This window comes from Dromiciops gliroides, chromosome 6, assembly GCF_019393635.1.
Source record: "Dromiciops gliroides isolate mDroGli1 chromosome 6, mDroGli1.pri, whole genome shotgun sequence".
Lineage (NCBI taxonomy): Eukaryota > Metazoa > Chordata > Mammalia > Microbiotheria > Microbiotheriidae > Dromiciops > Dromiciops gliroides.
In genome coordinates, this window is record NC_057866.1 from 23196627 (window position 1) to 23222494 (window position 25868).

The window sequence follows — 25868 nt, forward strand, 5'->3', positions numbered from 1 at the left end:
ATGCCTGAGCTGGGGAAAAAAGCAGGTATAGATACCTGGGCATGGGAGGCTGAGCAGGGATGGGGCAGGAGGGAGCAGTGAATGTGGGGACGGGGTCAAAGGGGCTGGTCTGGGAGAGCAGTATTAGAATCTGCTGCCCTTGAGAAGGGACGGGGAATGGGCCTGGGGCCTCTCCCCCTTCTTCCATGCTGGCTGGCCCAAGGAGTGAGGAGTGAGGCCAGGGATGTGGCTGGATGCTGCCCAGCTTGGGGTGGTTCAAGTACTGGCTTTGGCCTGTGAGACTTTGGGCAAGTCAATTCCTTTCTCTAAGCCTCAATTTCCTCACCTGTTGAATCAGGGGAAGCTGACTTAGATGGTCTCCAAGGACCCCTTTAGCTCTATGACCATCACCCTAGGATCCAATGGATCCAGGCTCTGTCAGTTACTACCTGCGTGACCTTGGACGAGTCACTTAACTTCGGTGGGCCTCAGTTTTCTCATCTGTATAATAAGAAATTGGATTTGAAGGTCTTCATCGTCCTTTCCATTTGTAATGGTATATGACCTTCCTGGAGAGCACAGCCCCCAAGACAGGAAGGGGCTTTGCTCTGCCAAGTCTGGCCTCTTCCCCACTATAAAAAGACTCCCCAGTGCTATAGGTGGCTCTTGGAGTAGTGGATGGGGCCTGCGGACACCTGTTGGGGGGGGAGTATACCGTACTACCTGAGAGCCCTAACTGTGGGGCTCCCCTGGTCCCTAATCTCCTACCTCCAGGATGTGGAAGGGATCATTGGATTCTGTTACCAATCCAGGCTCATTTTCCTCTCAGTTTCCCCACTCCTTAAAGTCTCTCCTCTCCAAGGCCAACCAAATGCAGGTACCCGCCTCCTGGCACCTGTCTTTAACCACTTCCCCTCCCCAGCCCCCAAAGCCTTGTCACAGCTGTGCATTATCAGTCTGAGGCCCAGGGAGATAAATTTAGCCAAATTCCAGGCAGGGTCAGAATTCTCCTCATTTCCTCCTCCCCTCTTTCCTTCCCCCTTCCCCCAGCCTGGAGCCCAAGAAACAAAGAGACTGACTGATACTGGCATGATGAACAATAGGACTGTATTAAGATAATGGGCAGCAAGGTGGCCTAGTGGATAGAGCACTGGACTTGGAGTCAGGGAGACCTGAGTTCAAATGTGACCTCGGACATTTTCTAGCTATGTGACCCTGGGCAAGTCACTTAACTCTATTTGCCTGAGTTCCCCATCTGTAAAATGAGTTGGAGAGGGATGTGGCAAATCACTAGGTGTGTGACCCTGGGAAAGTCACTTAACCCTGTTTGCTTCAGTTTCCTCCTCTGTTAAATGAGCCTGAGAAGGAAACAGCAAACCCCTCCAGTATCTTGGCCAAGAAAACCCAAAATGGGGTCACAAAGAGTTGGATGAGACTAAAACGGCTGAATTATAACAAATTAGGAAGATAGGATGGCCCTCATTTCACAGATGAGGCACGTTGTACAGATGGGAAGTGCCAGAAGTAAACTTGGCTCTTCTGCCTCCACAGTCAGTTCTGTCCAGCTGCCTTGGGGAGGCACTGTGGCTATGACTCAGGAGGTGCCCACCATGGAATTCCTGGTGGGGGGGTGGAGGAAGGGAGGGGGGATAATCGCTAGGGTGCCTGAGAGGAGGCATCACTCAGAGGGATTCTGGGCCATGCTTGCCCTCAGAGCCTTGGAGGAAGGAGACTCTTAGGGCAGGTGGGGGCTGGAAAAGGAGCAGTCCAGCAATCCCTCCAGGGTGGGCTTCTATGGTCGGGGTGGGGGGAAGTCACTCTAGAATGGGAGAATCGCGGGACCCTCCCCGTCTGAATCTAACCCCTTCTCTCCTGGAGGGCTGAGAAGTGAGGGAAGTTCTATCTCTGCTGGAATCTGGCTAGATGCATCCTTCTCTGGGCCTCATACTGATAATGAGCCAGCAGAGGAAGGGTGGACAAGGTTGGAATTGCCCGAGGGGACTGGGCGTTTGTTGGAGGGGTATAAAGCTGAATGGCGAACCTCAGTTTCAGCATTTAGCAAGAAGCCCAAAACCACCGAGGCAGCAGTGGGCAGCTCTGCGGTATTCGAAGCTGAGACCGAGCGGGCGGGCCTCAAACTGCGCTGGCAGAGGGCTGGCGGTGACATAGCGGCCAGCGACAAGTATGTGCTGACATCCGAAGGCAACCGGCACACTCTGACGGTGCGGGATGTGGGCCTCGATGACCAGGGGCCGTATGCCGTCATCGCCGGCACTTCCAAGGTCAAGTTTGAGCTGAAGGTCAAAGCAGCAGGTGTGTGGCCTTCCTTTCCCTCCCTCCATGCCTCAGGGGTAAAGGTGGGCCTCCCCCCTCCACTTGGGCACCGGCCCCTCCTGAGTCACCAGCCTGGACCAAGGGGCCAAGGTGACCCCGGAGGCTTCCTGGAGCCCAGCCTGGGGCAACCTCTACAAACGCCCCTGGGAAAGAGATTTAACCTCTCCTGCCTGAGCCACTGTTTCTGATGCTGTTACACGTTGGTAGAGTTTTCTCATCCTGACGCATCATATGCTGGGAGGAGACTCATCTTTAGTTGAAATAGGGGAGTCAAGAAGGGGAGACAGGAGGACTTAAATGAGTCTGAAGGGCTCGTGAAATAGCCAAGTAGAAGTCGCCCCTGACTTCTGGGAATATGGGGCGGGATCACAGAGTAGCAGATGTTAAAATGAGCACCTCCCCAACTAAATATCTCCTCATTCGCACCCAGAAAAGCCAGATCTGGCTCCCGCCCCCAAGGAAGCCCCTGCCCCCCAGGAAGGACCTCTGCCCTGTGAGCCTGCTGCCCCGGGTGAGGCTCCCACCACGGGGTCCGAAGGAAGCCCTCCAAAGAGTGAAGGTGAGAAAGGACCTGGGACCGGGGCTGGGGTGGGAAGAGGCTTTTAAAGCTGAAAGCAAAGAGCGGCCAACTTGCTGGGGTCTCTTCTAGCCACCTCTGATGCTGCTTCCAGTGACCCCATTGGCCTCTTTGTGACCCGGCCCCAGGATGGCGAGGTGACTGTGGGTGAGTGCTTGACTCATTTACTTCCACTGACTTCTTAGTTAAATAACACACGGTCAGAACTCGAACCAGAAATTCTAGCATCAGAGACAGGTTTGGGTGCAGTGGGGCTGAGGGGCCAGGGGAAAGGTGGGCTGGCTCTGAGAAGACCGCCCCTAGGGAGGCAGAAGTCGTGAGAGGTGGGGAGGCAAAGGAACTGAGGTGTGGGGGCTAGGGTGGAGATGACGGTGAGACCAGTACTGAGGGAGAGTGACCCCAATAAATGAAAGCAACAAGGAGCTCGGCAGCATGGAGAAGGGGCTTCTGGGTAATGGTGGCAAGAGGGAGCAAGGAGAAAGACCACTCCTCCTCCAGCATGTCAGGGGGTGCAGCAGGAGCAGCTGGCCATGGAGAGGGGTGAAGAGGTTCAGCACCCTCAGGGGAAGGCTGACTTTCAGTGAGGGCCAGAAGGCTGGACAAGATCTCCAACGAAAGGATGGCGTGATACTCTAAATAGTGCTGGGCTTGGAGACAGGAAGACCCTGGTTCGAATCCTGAATCAGATTCTTACTTGTGTAATCCTGAGACAGTCAATTAACCTCTCTGAGTCTCAGTTTCCCTATCTGTAAAACAGACGTAACAACTGTTCCCACCTCCCAGGGATGTTGTGAGGAGCAAATGAGAGGTTAAGTGACTTGCTCAGAATCACACAGCCAGGAAAGAAGTAAAAATAATACCAATCAATCAATCAATCAATCTATTGAGTGTTTATCTGTTCCAGACACCGGGGCTATGAATACAAAGAATGAAACAACCCCTCCTGGTGCTGAGCTCTCACCCTCATGGGGGAGAGAGAACATTTTAACAATACATACAGTCCATATATGAAGTTAATAACTGCCTGGATGTTTATGCAACAGAGTTAGATACAAGGTGGTTTGGGAGGGAGAGCACTAGCAATTGGCTGGGGGGACCAAGACGGGATTCGTGTAGAAAATCATGCCCAGGGGCAGTGAGGTGATGCACTGGAAAAGCTTTGGATACAGGTCTGGCGATGGATTCTGTGCCTCTTGTCTGAAGGTCAGCCCGGCTAAGTCCAGAGGCTCTTCATCAGATTGGCTGCTCATGCAGAACTGACCCAGGGAAGTCTGTGATGGGAGCGCCCACAGCTCCTTCCCACGTTGGCATCAGCACCTTAGAATGCTTTAGAGTTTGCAAAGCGCCCTCCTCAAAATGATCCCCTGAGGAGCAATACAAGCATCATTTCCCCCTATTTTATATTTGGGGAAACCAAGGCACAAAGAAGTGACTTGTCTGTAGTCACTGCGAAGGGTCAGGGTTGGGATTCAGATCCAGTGTCCTCACCATTCCTCCATGAGGAAGATCGGGGATGAGAGCAGCTGGGGCCATCCCTCACCTGGCCCCTTCCTCCTTCCCAGGGGAGAGCATTACTTTCTCAGCCCAGGTGGCCGGGGCCAGCCTCCTGAAGCCCCCGGTGGTCAAGTGGTTCAAGGGGAAGTGGATGGACCTCAGCGGCAAAGTGGGGAAGAATTTACAGCTTCATGACAGCTATGACCGAGCCAGCAAGGTTGGGAGATGGCAGGGAGACCTTGGGCAGGGATGCCAAGTGGGCGGGACACTGACCATGAGGCACAGCATCCTGGAACAGTGGGTGGAGTGGCTAGAGAGCCATACTCAGGGTTAGGAAAATCTGGGGTCCAACCTCCCCTCTGATACATACTGGCTCCATACCTCCCCCATTCCCCTAGGCAAGCTCTCTATGATTCTAAATCACAGGGAAGGTACCAACCTCCATTGGTAGAGGAAGCTTCCTCATTCCGCAGTTCCCCTAGACCCATGAAACCATAGATCTAGCCCTATTCCTTTTTCTTTGGAAGCAATCAGGTGAAGTGACTTGCCCAGGGTCACACAGCTAGTAAGTGTCTGAGGTGACATTTTAACTCAGGTCCTTCTGACTCCAGGTCAGGTGTTCATCTAGCTTCCCCCCTCCCCGCCCTCCGCAATCCCCCCCCCCCATCCGACGGTCCTATTCCTAATGATCTAATGGAAGGAGACCTGAGTCCAAATTCTGTCTCTGCTATTCCTTGTGCGTTCTAAATGGATTGTGCTCTGATCCATGAGCCTGCGAATCCTCCCCTTTCCTCCCTCATTTGACAGACAAGGAAGTACAGCCCCAGAGAAGGGAACAGACTTGTCCAGGGTCACCCAGCTAGGTAGCAGTAGAGAGGGATTAGAACCCAGATCCCATGTCTCCTACAACTCCAGACGGCCGCAGGAAGGCATCTGATGGAGGCAGGATGGGGCGTGGAGTGGGCATAGGTAGCTGAGGGAGCAGTGGGGCTTAGGGTCAGGGGACATGACTAAAGTGGGCTCCCCCTTCATCAGCCTAGAGCCGTGGCTCCTCCTCTCTGTCCCAATCCCCCCTGGGGGGGATGCCCCAGAACCACCTCCCACCCCCCCTTCCCTGACCTCACAGAGACCCTCCTCACCTCGGTCCTCTCGGGGAGCTGTCCTACCACCCCTCACATGGTGGAAGAGATTGGAGAGTCTGGTCTTCAGGACCCTGGAAGAGGGAGAGGGGCTTCTTAATCTAGATTCTGGGTGGGAGTTCTTGCATCCTGGGACCGTTGTGAGGACAGGGCTGGGCACGGAAGGGGAGGCGCTCGAGCTTCTATGGGACCCCTCTATGCCCAAGCCTCCTTTGGGAGCTGTGAGGAACCCAAGTATCCCCTGGTTTCCCTCCAACTCCTCACCCACCGCTGTTCACCCTACAGGTCTATCTCTTCGAGCTACACATCTCTGAGGTCCAGGCAGCCTACGCCGGTGGGTACCGCTGTGAAGTTTCCACCAAGGATAAATTCGACAGCTGCAACTTCAATCTCACAGTCCACGGTGAGTATACAGGCAGTGCGGGGTAGTGGATAGTGCCCAAGACTTGGGGCGGGGGGGGGGTCAGAAGACCAGAGTTCAAGTACATACGCATGTGCTGTGTGACCCTCACCAAGTCAATTAGCCTCTCCGAGCCTGCTTTCTATTTGAAAAATGGGGGATGATATGACTTACTTCATAAGGTCGTTGGGAGAGTCAGGGGAGACAATTATGTTAAGAACGATTCAGCTGTGAACTGGTGTTATTATTACTACCAGGGCAAGGGAATGACCAGCTAATGCACTGGTGCACATAGTAGGCACTTAATAAATGCTTGTTAGCTTGAGTCCTGCCTACTCTGGTTTATCCACTGTGGGCACCTCCCCAACTAAATACTCACCTACTCTGGTTGCCCAGTCTGTCCAGCAGGGCTTCTCCCTTCCTTATCTCCTTAGAATATACCTGGGATATTTTCAGGTTTGACTTGGTCAGTCACACTGACCATATGCCCTCATAGCTAGGCACAGAGAGGGATGATAAGAAAAATGGGAGGCACAGCTCTGCCCCATTCACATACACGGGTACACCCTCCAGACCCATCGCTCCTGAAACTCAGCTCAGGTGCCTTCCCTTCCATGAAACCATCCCAGATCCCCCAGTTGTGGTCTATTCTCTCCCCGACCTGGGAAAAGGGCAGAAAATTAGGGGATGGACTAATGGACTGGTGAGGCAGTGTGGGGCATTGGCAAGAGCCCTGAATTTGGAGTCAGGAGCCCTGTGTTCTAATCCTGACTTATTAGCTACTCCCAGTGTCATCTCTCAAAAGTCCTGAGATCACAGAATTTAGTCTGAAGATCTTTAGAGATTGTTGAGTCCAACTCCCTCTTGTACAGACGAGGAAACCGAGGCCCATCGAGGTTAAGACACTAGCTTTGGGGGCAGCTAGGTGGTGCAGTGGATAGAACACCTGCCCTGGAGTCAGGAGGACCTGAGTTCAAATCTGATCTCAGGCACTTGACACTTACTAGCTGTGTGACCCTGGGCAAGTCACTTAACCCTCATTACCCTGACCAAAAAAAAAAAAAAAAGACACTAGCTTTGTCCTTGGCCAAGTCCCTCAGTTTCCTCATCTGTCCTTCCAATCCTGAGGTTCCATATTTAATTGATTCCTAAAGTCCTCTCTGACTTGAAATCCAATGAAATTTCCCCAGGGATGGGGAGGGGGGAGGAAGGGGAAGAGAGATCTCCCAGAGTCAGAGTCTCCACCCCAGCACCCCCTTCCTTGCCTCTTCCTCACACTGCCTGTTTTCTCTCTTCCTTCTCCCCTGCCTCTCCCCCAAAGAGGCCATCGGTCCTGCAGACCTTGACATTCGCTCAGCGTTCCGTCGCCCGTGAGTGAATACTGTTCTGTCCCCGGTGCCCCCTGCCCCCTGCCCCCTGCCCCCTGCCCCTAGCTGCACCCCAGGTGTCCCCAGCCAAGCCTGACTCCTGCCCCCCGGGAACCTCTCAGCCAATCTGAGGCTGAGGCTGGGGTTGGGTGGGCAGGAATGAAACCAACAGTTCTCTTCACCAAGGGGTCCTGGTGGGGGGGAGGGGAGGTATGTGGCACCCTCAATGAGGGAGGGATGGGGAGAAGGCTCTCTAAGTACCATCTCCCCCAGCTAGGGTGGGGAACTCAGGGTGGACCCCTGGGCTGGGGGGAGGGGCAAGGAAGGCAGTGGAAAGAGCCAAGTTCCTTTACCATTCTGGGCCTCAGTGTCCTCACCTATAAAATGAGGGGTTGCATTGGGCGTTTTCTAAAGTCCCTTCTAGGGGCAGCTAGGTGACACAGTGGATAAAGCACCGGCCCTGGATTCAGGAGGACCTGAGTTCAAATCCAGTCTCAGACACTTGACACTTACTAGCTGTGTGACCCTGGGCAAGTCACTTAACCCTCATTGCCCTGCCCCTTCCCCCCCAAAAAAGACCTTAAGATGCTAACTAGTCAGTTTTCTTACTAGCTGTGTGACCCTGGCCAAGTCACTTAAGCCTCATTGCCCCGCAAAAAAAAAAAAAAATTTAATTAAAAAATAAAGTCCCTTCTAGGTCCAAACTTCTGATCCTAATGTCTGGTCCTTGCAGGAGCCTGCCTGGGGGTGCTCGCCGGACCAGGTAACCCTGACCCAGCCCTTGTGCCCAGACCAGGAGCCCAGGGAAGGGGTGGGAGTGATGGAGCCCCAGCTGGAGTCCCCATGAGCCCCTCCTCTAAGGCACCGAAGGGAAGGGGTCCTGGGTGGGGGGGGGGTCGTCTCCCGCTCCGTTTCTGTAACTTTCCAGCCCCATCTCGGCCTGTCCTGCTCACACAGTCCCCTCACTCCTGGCTGGGGTCTGGTGGGGCTTCTCTCTGCAGTGGAGACGGTCACGACGATGGGGGGAGCCTGGATTTTTCCTCCTTGCTGAAAAAGAGGTGAGTCGGTATCAGGGGGATTATGGAAAGTTGGGCCTGATATGGGAGGACCTTATTCAGCCGCCCCCACCAGTCCCCCGCATTTCCCAGCTTTGTGAGCCCAGGAGGAGCCTCCCTGCCTTGCCCATCCATCCATCCATTCATCCATCCATCCATCCCACAGGCACCACCAGCCTCTGGCCAGGTGTGCAGGGAGGCGGGGCTTGGTGAACCTTAAAGCTGCAGGAACTGGGGTCTCCACCATAGCCTGAAAGTGCCCCCGCCCCCACACAGAGCAGGGATCAGCACTTCCGTGTCTATGGAGGGACCTCTAGGTGCCCAACACTGTGCTGGGAGACAGTTCCACACCCCTAGTGTTAGGCTATTTCCTCTTTCTCACCTGATACTCAGCCTGCCTGGGGTGGAGCTGGGGGCCTGATGAGGGCCTAGGGGTGTGGGAGAGGGGGTCTCCAAGCTATAGGACCTGACCCACTTTCTCTTTTTCTCCTCCATTTCTTCTCTCCACCCTCCCCTTTGCTGCCGCTGCTGCTCCTGCTATTGTCATCTCCACCACCCAGAGAGTGAGGAAAACATTGAGGGAGGAAGGTTTGGGTGAACAGGAAGGGAAGGGGTGTCCTTGGGGAGCATTCTCACTGGGGGACTTGGTTTATTCCTGGAAGCCACCCTGTCCCTTTTACCGAAAGGCACCATGTCCTAGGGACTCAGAGAGCCTTCAAGTGAGGAAGACACACACACTGGCTGTGTGACCCTGGGCAAGTCACTTAAGCCCTCGGTGCCCTTAGCCATTCCCTAAGATTCTAAGGGGCAGATCTGCATTGGCAGAGGGAATTGCCTGGTCCTTTAAAAACACCCATGAAATGGCTCCCCTTTCACTTGGGTTGGGGGTGTTAAGGAGGTAAGGAAGCCAGTTGGGGTGGGGGTGGGAGGACATGAATGATAGTAACACATCCCACTTCCCTCTCTCTCCCGCTTCTTCCTCCCCATGCCTGGAGTACAGTAGCTTCATTCGGACCAGGTGAGTGCCCTTGACCCTGACTTATTCAGATGCATCCCTTGTGTCCCACTGAGCGGCTAGACCCCAAACCAAGGCCAACATGTTTCCCCACCCCACCATGAAACCAAAGCTCTTTCTGCACAGCCCCCAGCCAGCCTGATGGCTGGAGATGCAGCCGGGGCATTTACAAAACTGAATCCTGGGGGGGATGCCCCGGAACCACCCCCACCCCCCCCTTCCCTGACCTCACAGAGACCCTCCCCACCTCGGTCCTCTCGGGGAGCTGTCCTACCACCCCTCACACGGTGGAAGAGATTGGAGAGTCTGGTCTTCAGGACCCTGGGAGAGGGGGAGGGGCTTCTTAATCTAGATTCTGGGTGGGAGTTCTTGCATCCTGGGACCGTCGTGAGGACAGGGCTGGGCACGGAAGGGGAGGCGCTCGAGCCTCTATGGGACCCCTCTGGTTGGCACCAGGGACCCGAAGCTGGAGGCCCCAGCCGAGGAGGACGTCTGGGAGATCCTCAGGACGGCCCCTCCCTCGGAGTATGAACGCATCGCCTTCCAGCATGGCGTCACGGACCTGCGTGGCATGCTCAAACGCCTCAAGGGCATGAAGAAGGAGGAGAAGAAGAGCGCGGGTGGGTCTTCCCACTCCTGCCCCCCAACCTGGCGCCCTGCCAAGTGCTCACCCTCTACCTAGCTCAGCTCTCCTGATGGGGAAAGGGGCTAAGTCTTCTAAGTGACACTTGAAGGTTTTCAAAAGGTCTCTCACAACAATCCTTGTGAGGGCAGGTCTTAATTCCCCCATTTTACAGATGAGGATACTGAGGTTCACGGTCAGTAAGTGGCAGAGCCAGGGCTCTCTCTCCCATGCTCCCCTCCCTACCTCTCCAGGAAGGAGGTGGGTTGGCATCTGCCTCATTCCCCACCCGTTCTGAACACACTGATTCAGGGTGGGAGGGCAGGTTCCCCAGGAGAAGCTAAGCCGTCTCTCTGTCCCCCAAAAGCCTTTCTGAAGAAGCTGGACCCCGCCTACCAGGTTAACAAAGGGCAGAAGATCCGGCTGGTGGTTGAATTGGCCGACCCTGACGCTGAGGTCAAATGGCTGAAGAACGGGCAGGAAATTCAAATGAGCGGCAGGTGCGTCTGGTGGCAGGGATGGTGATGGGTACTGGAGGGGCACTGGGAAACTGGGAGATGGGGCATCCAGGGACACCGAGCTGGGGGAGACACGGAGGGCTGGCTGAGAGGCAGCGAGCTTTCTGACCAGAGGGTGAGGATGCCCCTTGACTCTCTGTCTCTCTTTCTCTGTCAATCTCTGTCTCTTCTCCCCCTGTCCATTCTGCAACTGGCCTTCTCTCTCTGACCTTTAGCAAGTAAGTTCTTGGGTCAGGTTGGCTGGAGGGAGGCACAAGGAGGAGCCTGCTATGATGGTGTTTCAGGGTGGGCGGGGGCTCTTGAGGAGATGCTGAGCAGAGGGGAACAGGGGGCAAGCTAGTTAACATCATCTAGAAAATGAGGCTGCAACTACCTGGCCTCTAAGGTCCCTTTCAGACTAGAACTAGGATCCCACATGCTAGAAATGGCGGCAGAGAGCGAGTACTTCCTCAGTATCTGTCTATCCCCCTCCCCCAGTTCTTGCTCCTCCCTCCCCAATGACCTGGGCTGGTCCAGCTCCCAGGATCCCGTCTAGTCAGGGTCTGTCTGCCCCCTCCCGTCAGGTACATCTTTGAGTCTTCTGGCAACAAGCGCATGCTAACCATCAGCCAGTGTTCCCTGGCAGATGATGCTGCCTACCAGTGCGTGGTGAATGGGGACAAGTGCAGCACTGAGCTCTTTGTGAAAGGTGAGTGGGCCGGGGAGGCCCCCTCTGCCCTGTGAGGCTGTCTGGCCTAAGCCCCAGCAGAAGAGGATTCTCCTCACCCATGGTCACTCCCCCATCCCTTGACTACCTCCAGGGAGGGGGAAGCCAGCGCCTCCTCGTCCCACTGAGGGTTAGGAAGCTCCCCCTCAGATCCCCTCCCCTTCACTGCTCCTAGCTCGGGGGCCAAGCACCCAGTTCTATTCCACTTTGATGTCCTCCCACTGCCCCCCACACACCCTCAGCCTTCTCTCGCACAGGCCAAACACCCTTAGCTCCTGTAGCTGATCGTCACAGGGCATGGCCTTCGGTACCTTCCCTGCTTCTTCTCTGCCTCAGTGTCTTCACATGTAAAATAAAGAGGATGGATCCATCAATTGCTAAGGTCCATTCTGGTCACTCTCCTCTGAAGGCTCACTAGCTCGTTAATGTTCTTCCCAAACGGTGGTGCCCCAGGCAGGACTAGTCCGTTCTGTGGAACGAGCTGGTGCCAAACCAGGTGGGGATTCGGTCGTGGGAGTTGGGGAGGCATTGAGCCTGAGCAGGCCCCAGGGAAAGAACAGCTGTGCTTTGGCAGAGCCCCCGGTGCTGATCACCCGGGCCCTGGAGGACCAGATGGTGACAGTTGGGCAGCGAGTAGAATTCGAGTGTGAAGTGTCCGAGGAGGGAGCCCCCGTCAAATGGTAAGCACGGCCCTGGGACAGTTACCAGAGGAAGGAGGAAAAAGGCTGGAACCCAGGAGAGGATGGGAGATGTCAGCAGTGACCAACTGGGCCCTGCTTTCTAAGAGCAAGGGGGGCCGGTGCTCTCCTGGGGCTGGGGTTGGCATCATGACTGTGCCCAGCCTTTGGTCCAAAGCTTCTCTTCTCAGTGGGTAGCCCCCCACGCCCCGTAGCATCAGGCCCCAGAAGTCGCCACTGCAGCCCATTCAATCCCTCTGGTCCCCCTTGCCACCACCACCATGATAGCAGTCTATTTCACCTGGGCCAGGCTGAAAGATGGAGTGGAACTGACCCGAGAGGAGACCTTCAAATATCGTTTTAAGAAGGATGGACGGAAGCACCACCTGATCATCAACGAGGCAACCCTGGAGGACAGTGGTCACTATGCCATCCGCACCAGCGGCGGCCAGGCTTTGGCGGAGCTCATTGTGCAGGGTGAGGCTGGGACGGCGCTGAGAGGTGCCAAGGGCAGCTGTAGGGGGTCAGACCTGCTGAGGGGTGGAGCATGACTAACCTGGAGGACCCCCTGAGCCATCAAGTCCAACCCCTTCATTTTACAGACAAGTAAACTGGGGTCCAGCAAGTGAATGGCCCTGCCTGCACAGGCTCACCCAGGTGTCTGAGGCACCCCTCAGTTCCAGCCTCCCATCCATGTCCCTGCTACTCTGCCCTCACTGATCCCCCCTGAGTACCGCATATTCTAGGGTCCTGGAATGGAGGGCTCAGATGCCACCTCCTATAGGAAGTGCGCCCTGATTTCCACTCTCTGCCCCTCCCTCCCTCCCTCCCTTCCTCCCTCACATTTTATGAGAGTGTTGTCCAAGCCTCTTGTCTCTCACTACCTCGCATCTTCCCTTGGACGACTGTAGGCCCTGTGAAGGCAGGACTGGGTTTGATTTTCTTCTTTTCGTCCCGAGTGGCTGCCACAATGCCCCATGAGAGCAGCCACCTCAGTCTTTGTGGGATTGAATTAACCTGAATCAGAAGGGAGCTTAGAGGTCATTTTATGAAGGAGGAAACTGAGACCCAGGGAGGGGCAGGAACTTGTCCACTACAATAGCTAGCTTCTACATAGCACTTCAAGGTTTGCAAAAGGCTTATCCCCACTTTACAGATGAGAAAACTGAGTCTGAGAGGGGTTAAATGACTTACCCAAAGTCACACACCTCTGAAATGTCTGAGACAGAGTTTGGGCCATTCTTTCCCATATATATATATATATATATATATATATATATATATATGTATGTATGTATACACCCACGCATACACACACACACACAGAGGTGTTCACACCTGCATTCACACCAGCCATCCTCTCCACTCCCCAGAAAAGACACTGGAGGTGTATCAGAACATCGCAGACCTGACAGTTGGGGCTCGGGACCAAGCTGTGTTCAAGTGTGAGGTGTCAGATGAGAATGTGAAGGGAGTCTGGCTCAAGAACGGGAGGGAGCTGGTGCCCGACAGCCGCATAAAGGTGTCCCACATTGGCCGGTGAGTGGATGGTGGGAGGAAGGGTCTGGGGCCACAGCCCCTGAGCACTCTGGGCCCCAGCCTGCATCCTGCTCCCCACTTCCCTTGCTCTTGGGATGATGGGGGAGAAGAGGTAGCAGAGATCTGTTATTTATAGAGAGATGTGGTGAGAGGTTTTAATGCTCAGCTTCCTGGCTCCCTGGGCCCCCCCTGAGCTGAGACCTCCACCCCCAGGGTCCACAAGCTGACCATCGATGACGTCACCCCTGCTGATGAAGCTGACTACACTTTTGTGCCTGAGGGCTTTGCCTGTAACCTCTCAGCTAAGCTCCACTTCATGGGTGAGCCTGGCACTGCTGGTGCTGGGTGGTGGGGGCATGCACATGTGGCCTCTCTGGGGTGGCGCATGGGACAACCCCTACCTTGAGTGGCAGAGCCAGTACTACCTAAAGCTTGGGTGGAGGGGAAACTTCTCTGCTCCTTCCTTGAAATCATCTTCCTCACTCAGCTCTACTCCCTCCTTTCTTCCCTTTCAGAGGTCAAAATCGACTTTGTTCCCAGGCAAGGTGAGAGTCATACGTCCCCTTCGACCCTAGACATTCTTCACCTGTGCCACCACCCCTTCCCTCTCTTACCGCCATCCTATAAAACTCCCAAGGAGCCAGAATCATAGTAGCGAGTTGGGAATTCAGAACAGTCCAAAATCCTGGACATAGCCTTGGGGAGTTAATGTGCTCCCTGCTGATCCCCTCTGTGTGCCTTCCTTGTGCTAGGCATTAGAGGGGAAATAAACAGGGTTTTTACCCCATGGTGAATTCATAGAAGAGAGGGGGAGACAGACACTAGTCTGAGCCACAATTGGATCTCCTAGCCCCATCATGAGCACCAGATCAGATTTGTCAGAGGTGTGGGTTAGCATGTGATCTCTGCACGTACACTTCATGAAGTGAAGTCAGATCTCAGGAGAAGAGCACAGACTCACTTGTTTGGTGATAAAAAGTCATGTGTGGTTTCTCAGGTTCTCCAGGTTGAACAAGACGGTCCCATTCTTCCCATTCAAATGGTCCATCATTCTTTTTTTTTTGTTTGTTTGGTTTTTGTTTTTTGTTTTTAATTTTTGCAGGGCAATGGGGGTTAAGTGACTTGCCCAGGGTCACACAGCTAGTTAAGTGTCAAGTGTCTGAGGCTGGATTTGAACTCAGGTACTCCTGAATCCAAAGCCAATGCTTTATCCACTGCGCCACCTAGCTGCCCCCTCCATCATTCTTTTTGATGCTCCTAACCATGTCTGACTTATGTCCTGGGTTCTGGGTCTCCTCCTCAGAACCTCCCAAGATCCACTTGGACTGCCCTGGACGCACACCGGACACAATCGTGGTCGTAGCTGGGAACAAGCTGCGACTGGATGTGCCCATCTCTGGGGATCCGGCACCGACTGTCATCTGGCAGAAGGCCGCCCAGGTGCCTCCCCCCACGCCCCACCACAACACACACGTACACACACGCAAACTGGGTACTTCTTGGCAAGGGGAAGGAAACCAGTGGGGAGGGAGGGGCAGCCAGGAGATCACGGGAGGTGCTAGCTATGGGACCCAGCTGAGGGGACAAGGGCTTCCTCTTCAAGCTGAGCTCAGCTCCCCCTTCTTCTCACCCTCATTCTGTGGCTCTGCCTTTCAGGGAAGCAAGGGCCTGGGTGAGACCCCAGATGCCTCCAGCAATGCCGCTGACAATGAGTGGGTGTTTGAGAAGAAGGTAAGACAGACTTGGGGCCACTGTGAGGAAAACCTCCCCAACCATTCATTTCCTGAGCATCCCCTCAAGCCCTGGGGGCTTGGTCAAGATTCTGTTCTCCTGTCTGACTGCTCACAAGTGTTCTTTTGCGTTCAAGTGTGTCTGCTTTCAACACTGGGGAGCTGTGGGGGTGGGCATGGAGATAACTGCTTCTGCTTCTTTAGATCTGTAACAATGCCTGATGGTTTATATAGTCAGTGTTGACTGTAAAGCCCCTTCTCACCTATTGGAGTGAATGAGTGAACGAATGAAAGAATGAATGAGTGAATGAGTAAGTGAAGGGATAAATGAGTGAATGAATGAATGCACGTGAGTGAATGAGTGAGTGAGTGAGCGAGCAAATGAATGAGTGTGAGTGAACTGGGAGAGTGAGTGAATGAATGAATGAGTGAGCGAGTGAGCAAATGAGTGATTGAATAAAGTGAGTGAATGATCAAGTGAGTGAATAAATGAGTGAGTTGATGAATGAGTGAGTGAATGAATGGGAAAAAAGCATTTAAGTGTTTACTATGCTATGCACCAAGCACTGTGCTAAGTCCCATAATCTCCTCCCAGGCAGAGAGACCAGAGGTTCAATGATCTCCCCAAGATTAGTCCATACGGGGCTAGTAACAGAGCTTTGGACTAGAACCTGAATCTTCTTGCTGGATCCCAGAATTCAGTGAATTCAGGAGTTGCCAAGGGCCCTGAGACCTTTGATTCACCACTTTTCAAAAACAGTTTTACAGAGCTGTTTACCATTGCCTCACCCTGTAGTTCAAGCATCATCATGGCCATTTTACAGATAAAGACACTGAGGCCAGGAGAGAAGTAGTTTGTACAAGGTCACAGAGTTAGCAAGTGCCAGGGCCAGGCTTCTTCTGCTTTCAAGTCCACTGGTGTCTCCATCATGCCACATTGCATCTCCAATCTAATGTTCTTTCGCTCTCCCCTCACAGTGCCTAGCATGGGGCCTGGGATTAATAGGTGCCCACTTGATGGTGTTAATTGGTTCTCAAGCCTGGAGTCTCTGTGTGTGTGTGGCAGGGGGGTCCTCATGCCCAGCCCTGGATGTAAAGAACCCAAGGAGAGAACCAGAAACTGGGACCTCCTGTGGTCACTTGTGCCCTTGACTTTGCTGGGGAGACCTTGGTGCCCAGGCCAAGGGATCCCCAGAACAGTAACCTCCTTCTTCTGTTTGGTACCCACTCCCTCTCTCAGCTGCTGTGTGAGACTGAGGGTCGAGTGCGTGTGGAGACCCACAAGGACCGTAGCATCTTCACGGTGGAGGGGGCTGAGAAGGAGGATGAAGGTGTCTACATTGTGACAGTGAAGAACCCCGTGGGGGAAGACCAGGTCAACATCACCGTCAAGGTCATCGGTGAGGCAGGCAGTGGGCACCAGGTGCTGGGCATCAGGCTCCCCTGGAGGGATCCAGGCCCGGGGGCTTGGGGATGAAAAGACAATCAAACATCTGCTTTTCCTTCTCAGATGTCCCTGACCCACCTGCGGCCCCTAAGATTAGCAACATTGGGGAAGACTCCTGCACTGTGCATTGGCAGCCTCCAGCCTATGATGGTGGACAGCCTATCCTGGGTGAGAGAAATACTGATTGATTGATCAGTTGCAGGCCTTGGGCCAGCCTGGGGCTCATTCAAAGTCCAGGTTGCTCTCCTGACATTGCCTTTAGGACTTGGAAAAAGTCCTAAGTTTGGGGGGTATGGGGATCTGGGTTCAAATCCTGGCTCAGCTACTTATTTATGGGACCTCAGGCAAATCTCTTCCCTCAGTGGGCTTCAGGTCTATATCTATAAAGTTTCGATTAGAAGGTATCCAAGATCCCTTACAATTCTATGGCCCCAACCTATTGGTTGTCCCAGGTCAGCCTGGCCCATGGGTCCTGAGGTCAGAAGTCCATGTCTTCAGATGGAAGGGAAGGAGTAGCTTGGATTCTCCCCTGCAAGTCCCTTCACCTATTCTCTCTCACACTTCATTCATTCAACAAATATTAAGCACCTACTATGTGTCAGGTACAGTGCTAGGCAATATAAAGACAAAAATAAAGCCATTCCTGCCCACAAGAAGTTTACCTTCTACTGGGCAGAAACATAGGTAAGTAAAAATGAAGCGATTTTGGAAGTGGGGAACCCCAGCAGGTGGAGTGGTGCCACTAGATCCCGGGTAGGTGGAGATGGTCAAATTGAGCCTTCCTTAGAGTTTGGGTGGGGGAGCACCCCTACTTTGTCCTCCGTAACTCTCCCCTTCATGTCCCACTTCTCCTCCTCCTCCCTCCCTCCCTCCCCAGGTTATATCTTAGAGCGGAAGAAAAAGAAGAGTTACCGATGGATGCGGTTGAACTTCGACCTCCTCCGGGAGCTGAGCCATGAGGCCAGGCGCATGATCGAGGGGGTGGTGTATGAGATGCGCATCTACGCGGTGAATGCTATCGGCATGTCTCGGCCCAGCCCCGCCTCCCAGCCCTTCATGCCTGTAGGTGAGCCTGGTGTCGCCTGGAATGAGCTGAGGTCCCCTGGGGCCTCCCCACAATCCCCCGTGTGCATGGCCCAACCTCTCACCAGCTGTGTCAAAGCCACTCCCGGTGTCTGCACATCAGTCACAACCGAGCTTGAAGAGGGCCTTGTCGATCCCCATAGACACATGATCAATTATCGCTGTGGTCTGATAGATGGCCCCGGGGGCACCTGGATGTGCCAACTCCTGGTGAGGGTGAGGGCTCTCCTCAGGCAGACTCCACCTGGTGCCCAGGTCACTGCCCCCCCCTACCCCTGCCACCTTCCAGGCCTCTGCCTGAGCTGGATCTCAGAGGGCCTAATGCTTGGGCTGCCCCATGTAGAGTCTGTCCCGGAAGTTTGATTGGGACTCTCTGTGAAGGCGGAAGCAGTGGGGATGACATACAGATACAGATTGGGCCACATTGCCCACCTCAGCGCTAGGAAGCCCCAGGGGGGGGATTGGTGACCCTAGGAGGGAGGGGGTCTTCAGGCACTTGTGGGGATGTTCTGAGGGGGTTTCTGCCCAGCTAGGAAGAGGGATTAGGGTACTGACTTTCATCACCTTTGCTGGTGCCTGACCTGTAGCAGCCGCTTAACAATGGGCCCTGGGGCCCCTTCTGACTCTGAGACTCTGAGCATGTGTTAGAGGTAAGTGCACTCTCTGACCTCTGGCTTCTCACCCCCCAGGCCCTCCCAGCGAGCCCACCCACCTGGGTGTGGAGGACATCTCTGACACCACAGTCTCCCTCAAGTGGCGTCCCCCAGAGCGGGTCGGGGCCGGGGGGCTGGACGGCTACAGCGTGGAATACTGCAGAGAGGGATGTAAGTCGCTCTCCTCTCCCTCCCATTGCAGCGCCCAGCAAGCATCGTGCCTGCGGGTACCAGCCTAGGAGTGCCACATCCTTGCAGGCAGGCATGGTCCTGATGGGTCGGCTCAGCCTCATTTTCTCCCCTGGTCTCTGGAAGGGAAGTCTGGAGCTGATGCTGAAGTGCCCATGCCAGTTGTCATGCTGACTTGGGGCTCTCCTTCCCTGCAGCCTCAGAGTGGGTAAGCGCCTTGCAGAGTCTGACGGAGCGCACATCACTGCTGGTGAAGGAGCTTCCCACGGGGGCCAGGCTGCTCTTCCGAGTACGGGCACACAACCTGGCTGGGCCTGGTGCCCCTGCCACCACCAAGGAGCCCATCACTGTGCAGGAGATCTTGGGTGAGTGCCAGTGGGTGCTTCCTTCTCTAGAGCAGCAAAGGCTTTATCCCATCTAGCCCCTGTGAAACTCCCATTACCCACAGAATAGCAAAGGCTTCGGTGACCATGGGGTCCCCCCAGACCCTTAGATCCCCACCGGATGGAGGAGATGGCCTGGGAATGGAGAGACTGAGCCCAAAGGCCTCCCGGAGGACAGCATGGAGTAGGGGGAAAGCCCCAGCTTTGGAGACAGAGCAGTGGGATTGCTCATGTGAACTTGGAAGGACCTTCCGTTTCCTCAAGTATGAAATGAGAGGGTCAGACCAGGTAGCCGCTAATGTCCCTCCCGGTTCTGAAGCCCATGCTCGGAGGGAGGGTCTGGCTTGGACTACTTCTAGGTCTCTGGGCTGCCCAAGCCTTATAAAGGAAGGGCCTGGGGGTAGCTGAGAAAAGAAAAGACTGGTGGTGCAGAGAAGAGCCCCTTTTAAGTACTGGAAAAACCACTGTTCCCTTGGGGGCCTTGTGGAGTGAGGCTGGGCAAGTTCTGCTTTTGTGTGGGGGACAGGGTCTCTTAATCACAGTCTTTCAGGGCCCCGTGTAAAACACACTCAGGGGTATCTAGGTGGCGCAGTGGATAAAGCACCAGCCCTGGATTCAGCAGGACCTGAGTTCAAATTCGGCCTCAGACACTTGACACTAACTAGCTGTGTGACCCTGGGCAAGTCACTTAACCCCCATTGCCCTGCAAAAAAAAAAAAAAACCACCAAAAAACAAACAAACAAACAAACACATTCAGCCTTTGCTTCAAGGCCCGGGTTGGAGTGGCATGGCAGTACACTGCAACCTCTCCATCCACTTTGTATGGCACCTGACCTTAGAGTGCTCTTCCTTACATTAAACCCAGACCCACCACTTGTACCCACTGCTCCTTCCTTGTTCTGCCCTCCAAGGTCACACAGAGCTGATCCCTCTTCCACACAACAAACCTCTGGGCATTTGAAGATGGGCATCATGCCCCCCCAGTCCACCCCGACAATGTATTGGCTTCTTCAGGCACGAAGGGCTAGGGGCTTGAGGCCCTGGGCCTCCCTAGGGCCGAGGCCAAGGTCACACTCTCTGATGCATGGCCTCTCTACCTCTACAGAGCGGCCCCGGCTGCGGCTGCCTCGGCACCTGCGCCAGACCGTGCAGAGAAAAGTGGGAGAAGCTGTGAATGTCCTCATCCCTTTCCAGGTCTGCGGCCCACCTCTCCTCACTTGGGGGCCGTCCACCCACATCTCCCTCTCCACCCCAAAGAGCTTGAGTCCTGGCCCATTGTCTGACACTCGTCCTGCAGGCCCAGGGGCTGGACCATTTCCTTTGGAGCCTGGGCAGCAGTTGCCCAGGTGGCCTTGTGGGCTGGGCCAAGAACTCCAGCTGATGGGTTTTGGCAGAGGAGGGAGGGTTGTTGGGCAGCCAGTACCCCCCGCCAAGGCAGCCCCTGCCCCCCTCACATACACTTGGGTCAGCTGGTGGCCCAGAGGGCTGAGCTGAGCACTTAGCTACCCACTGACCCACAGGGAAAGCCTCGGCCCCAAGTGACTTGGAGCAAGGAGGGGCAACCACTGGCTGGGAATGATGTGAGCATCCGCAACAGCCCAACGGACACCATCCTGTTCATCCGAGCAGCCCGCAGGGACCACTCAGGCACCTACCAGGTGGCCGTGCAGATTGAGAACATGGAAGACAAAGCCAATTTGGTCCTGCAGATCGTCGGTGTGTGGGTCTGGGGGCTCTCAGCCCCAGGCTTGTCTTTTCTCTGGGAATTCAGGGGCCACATGCCCTGTGCCTCAGTGGCTCCCAAAGACTCTTAGCTGGTAGGGCCCTCCAATACCAACCCGAGCCCTCACTCCACCCCAAGCCTCCTGTCTAAAAGAAGGCTGGGATCTTGTAGCTCTCCACTCCATGGAGCTATCCCAGAAGAACTGGGACCCACCAGGGGTCAGGAGGGGCCCGGGTACCCTGGATGACCCAGGGACTATGTGAAAACAGGCAGCCGTCTTCCAAGCCATTAGCCAGCCTGGAGAGACAAGAGGGAAGGTTAGATAATCGGGCCCTGGGCTGACCCAGTCCCTGCTCTCCACAGACAAACCAAGCCCCCCCCAGGAAGTGCGAGTCACGGAAACCTGGGGCTTCAACGTGGCCCTGGAGTGGAAACCCCCCCAGGATGATGGCAACACAGAACTCTGGGGCTACACAGTGCAGAAGGCTGACAAGAAGACCATGGTAAGACGGGGGGCCGTGATGCCTTCTCCTATAAGCTTGCCCCTGGAGAACTGGGGGGTGTGTGTGATGGAATGTGGGTAAGGAGCAAGGGGAGGACACCGGCCGCTGGGTGGGACAGACACACCTCCTGATGCCAGGCCGTGGCTGCCCCCTGCTCTGACAAGACAAGAAGCACAGGGCCCCCCAGCTCTCATCTTGCTGGCCTACTTTGTCCCTTAACTAACGCTCTAGCTCCCACCTCTACCTGGGCCTTTGCTTAAGCTGCACCCTGCCACCCCCCACTCCCCACACACACCCTCCTCCCCTCTACTGCTTGGAATTCCTATCTTCAGTGAACTTACTCTTCCGCAGGAGGCCTTTCCTGATGTGTGTGCACATGTGTGGTGTGTGCGTGTCCATGTGTGTGTGGTGTGTGCATGTCTCTGTGCGCATGTGCATGTGTGTGGCGTGTGCGTGCATGTGGCATGTTCATGTCCGTGTGTGCGTGTGCGCGTGTGCATGTGGCATGTTCATGTCCGTGTGTGTGTGTGCGTGTGTGCGTGTGCGCATGTGCATGTGCGTGTGTGTGTGTATGTGTGTGTGTGTGGTGTGCGCATGCACTCTTCTCCGTCCCCCACCCAACACAAACAAAACGTTTCTATCTGCTCCTTGGTATTCATTGTTCTGGCAGCGAGACCTAAGCTGGCTTCATTTTCACCTTGGGATCACCAGAACCCGGCACAGTGCTTGGCACACAGGGAATCCTCACTCCAGGCTTATATAATGATGTTTCACCTCGCTGCTACTACAGTTAGGCCCCCTCATTACACAGGTTGAGGTGTTGGTCAGCAGAGGTCAAGGGCCAGGGACTAGGGCAAGCTGGGGGACAGCACTGCTGACCCTGGGATCTTTCCTGCCCATCCAGTAAAGCATAAACTACTTGAGGCCAGGGACTACTGCACTTTTGTCTTTGTGCTTGGCACATAGTAGGTACTTAATAAACTTGTATTGGATCAACGCTCTCTCCCCGGCTCAGGAATGGTTCACGGTCCTGGAGCATTACCGTCAGACTCACTGTGTGGTCTCTGAGCTCATCATGGGCAATAGCTACTACTTCCGGGTCTTTAGCCACAACATGGTGGGTGCCAGTGAGAAAGCCGCCACAACGAAGGAGCCAGTCTTAATCCCCAAAATAGGTAGAGTTACTCCTTGGCGAGGTGGGGGTGTGGGGGGCCAGGGGCCACGTCTCAGCAAGGGGAGAAGACTACAGGCCATGGAAGGGCCCGACTTGGGGAGGCCCCTCATCATATACCCCTCTGCTGCCGGCAGGCCTCACATACCAGCCCCCCACGTATAAAGACCTCGACTTTTCCGAGGCCCCGAGCTTCACCCAGCCCTTGGTGAACCGTTCTGTGATCGCGGGCTACAACGCAGTCCTCTGTTGTGCTGTCCGAGGAAGCCCTAAGGTACACAGCTACATCCCACCCAGAGAGCTGAATCCATTGCCACCAGAGGTGGGTCGAAGGGCTTTTGTACGGTCCTGGTTGATGACTCCAAAAGTCTTTAGGAAGAAGTTAAGTGGAATGGGGGTCCGCCCAGACCTCTCAGGAGGCTACAGGAAGACCCTGCTCTCATGTAAAATGTTAGAATAAGTTGTCAGCTTGGGCCAGGACCATATTTACCACAGGGTTATGGCTCCCCTAGGTATCATCTACGGGACCTAGGGCTTGGCACAAGTTCTTAGGGTCTAGCTGCTGATCCCAGTGCCTTTCAATGATTCTGGGGGGAGTTTAGGGGCCAATTTCCCCAGAGTTTCTGGCAGACTTGGTCATCTCATTGCCCTCCCCCTTGTCTTGGCTCACAGCCCAAGATCTCCTGGTTCAAGAATGGCCTGAACCTGGGTGAAGATGCTCGTTTCCGGATGTTCAGCAAGCAGGGGGTGCTGACCCTGGAAATCCGAAAACCCTGCCCCTTTGATGGAGGTGCTTATGTCTGTCGGGCCATCAATGCCCAGGGGGAAGCACAATGTGAGTGCCGGCTGGAGGTGCGAGGTGAGGACACTGCCTGGGCAATGGGGATCAGAGAAATAAGGGAGGTGGTAGGGGATACGGGAATCAGGAACTCCTTGAAGGCCAAGAAGCTGCTCTTAGAAAGGCATCAGTCGGGCATTTCACTGCATTCTGAGTCCTCACAGGACAATTGATTTAGAGTTTTGGGTGACCTTAGAATTAGTCTAACATTTTATAGATGAGGAAACTGTGGTTCAGAGTCGTGGTGTCTTCAGATGAACACATCAAGTAAGTTGGCAGCCAAGATGTGCAGTAGCTGGAGCACCGGACTTGGAGTCAGGAAGACCCGAGTATAAACCGTGCCTCAGGCGCTTAGTAACTGTGTGGCCCTGGGCAAGTCACTTCACCTGAGCCCCGTTTTTCCCCAGCTACAAAATGGGGATAAAGGCATATCTTTCATAATTGTTGTGAGGACCTAATGAGATCGTATAGGTAAAGTGCATAGCCGATGTTAAAGCGCCCTATAAACATCCGCTAAAATATTATTATTACAGTATTATCCGGTGATTTTCCCACTGCCCATGCAATCTTCCTCCTCCTTGAAGCCTGCCTTTGATTCACTCTCTAAAGAATGAGGATTTAATAAGCTCATCATTGATAGCTCCATCCAAGCCACTGATGAAAAGGAGAGATGGGCCGTGTTTGGAATCACACCTTACCTGTGCCCTCAGGGCCTCAGTCTCCCTATCTGGAAAACCCCTCAGGGTTGGACTGGATGGTTCTTAAGGTCTTTTGTGGCTTGAAGTCTATGATCCTAAGAGTATTCACTGGCAAAATTAGCCTGCGTCAGAGGCGCCACCGCCAAGGAAGTGTCTTCTGACTGTTCTGGGCAGACAGATCGGTTCCCCTGCATGCTTCTTAGCTAAGTGAAGGTAGAGACAAGCATGGAGAGGAAACCTACCGGCTTTCTAAGGGAGGCAGAGAAAGTGTTTTTAAAGGCTTTTCTAGAAAGGCTAGACTCTGTGGGAGGGAAAGTGAAGAAAGAGGGAGGGAGAGAGACAGACAGACAGACACGGGGAGAGGGAAAGGGAGGGAGAGAGAGGGAGAGAGGGAGAGAGAGAGGGAGAGAAAGAGAGAGAGAGAGAGAGAGAGAGAGAGAGAGAGAGAGAGAGAGAGAGAGAGAGAGAGAGAGAGAGAGAGAGAGAGAGAGAGAGAGAGAGAGAGAGAGAGAGAGAGAGAGAGAGAGAGAGAGAGAGAGAGAGAGGAGAGAGAGAGGCGTGAACTCAGTGTCTGGTGAATGAGTTAAGTCTGGAGCTCTGTCCTGCTTTCTCTCCTGCAGTGCCTCAGTAACCAAGCTGGAGACCCCAGAGAGCCAGTGAGAGCCGGTAAGCACCAGGCAAATACAGAAAACCATGGGACCCTCAGCCAAGGCCCCTCTGCTAAAGCTGTTTTTAGGGGACAGAAGCTTGGAGGGAGGCAGGGGATAGGCACAGACCGCTCACAGCTGTGCCCTCTGTCACAGGTGCCACCAGGACCCTGGCCCTGACCTTGGAGGAAACCAGTCTTTCTGCTGTGGTGTTTGTGTGTGTGTGTGTGTGTGTGTGCGCGTGTGCTGGGGGTGGGTGGGAGGGAAAGACAACAGGGCATCTTAATGGAGTCGGGCCCTCCTGCCTCAGGCAGCTGGGGGGTGGGGGAGGGGAGGTTCTCTGCCTGAACCCTGAGGACGATGAGATGACATGATGGGCTGAGGCTGGTGTGAACAATGCCACCAGGCAGCTTTCTACTTCCTGCCTGTCTCCCGGAGCTCTCCAGCCAAGGAGTTTTGCCAACTCAGTGGCTTTAAAAAGTGGCCCATGTAAAGAAGACAGGCTTGTTAGAAGCTTCACCTTAGGGCATTTCACAAATAAATGACCTGTGCAGCCCATCAGCCTGGTTTTTGTTACTGCCCAGCCTGGCCACGGGGCGGGGAACCACAGGGGAATCTGGCCTCCAAATGAGGCACAGGTATGTAGCACTTGGCCAAGGTGATCCATGTAGGTGCCAGTCTGGGTGAAGGCCCAAGCCAAGGCCTAGACTGGATGGTGGGCTCTTTGGGAGACCTAGTGGCCTGGCAGGGCAGTGGCCAGCTTGGGATCTGATCCCTCCACCTTCATCTTGCTGCGGCTCACATCAAGGAGTACTTTGGTTGGTAACTTTCCCCCCAACCCTGCTCAGCTGCTCTTGAGTCAGGAAGACCCTAAATTCCCCCACAACAATTGTTTCTCAGTCACTCACCACTACTACCTCCCAGGTAAGGCAGGGGAAGACCAGGCTAAGAGACTCCCAAGGGGTTTAGGCAGACACTTTCATTATCCCCAGCAGAACTTTGACAGCAGGATGTCACCCCGTATCTATGAGAGCCAGAGGACGCTATCCCCTGAGACCTGGACGTTATTTGGAAATATAACCCATAATGGGTCTGCTCCTGCCTAGCAAGTGGAGTACAACAGAAAGATGACTGGTCCGACCAGCTGGACCAAACGAGTTCTAATCCCAACTCTGTGGGACAACAGGTGACTGGGACCGAGTCTCCTTACCACCGAGTCCTGGATTTCCTACACGAGACGAAGGGGAGTGAACTGGACAGTCTGGAAAGGTCCCTTCGGGACCTGAGCCCAAAGCCCAGTCAGATGCCTCCCTCATCTACACAGATGGGCCACGAGGTCCCTCTGGTGGCCAACACGACTCCCAACAGAACTACACATCC

The 25868-nt window shown here is 54.6% G+C and overlaps 1 protein-coding gene across 1 annotated transcript; it reads left to right on the forward strand.

Moving 5' to 3' along the window:
- On the forward strand, window positions 1–24682 carry MYBPC3 (myosin binding protein C3). Its single transcript, XM_043971702.1, has 33 exons — window positions 1–25; window positions 2026–2292; window positions 2744–2872; window positions 2963–3037; window positions 4453–4601; window positions 5809–5926; window positions 7245–7293; window positions 8024–8053; window positions 8292–8348; window positions 9778–9980; window positions 10350–10482; window positions 10716–10718; window positions 11064–11188; window positions 11781–11886; window positions 12194–12360; window positions 13257–13422; window positions 13636–13742; window positions 13938–13967; window positions 14726–14862; window positions 15079–15153; window positions 16393–16552; window positions 16663–16767; window positions 17477–17665; window positions 18372–18506; window positions 18722–18889; window positions 20014–20102; window positions 20429–20624; window positions 20995–21134; window positions 22150–22309; window positions 22443–22579; window positions 22978–23164; window positions 24462–24507; window positions 24645–24682. Exons 1-32 carry the CDS (start codon window positions 1–3, stop codon window positions 24470–24472), a joined length of 3828 nt encoding a protein of 1275 aa, XP_043827637.1. The 3' UTR covers window positions 24473–24507; window positions 24645–24682.
- The last annotated feature ends 1186 nt before the right edge of the window (window positions 24683–25868 follow it).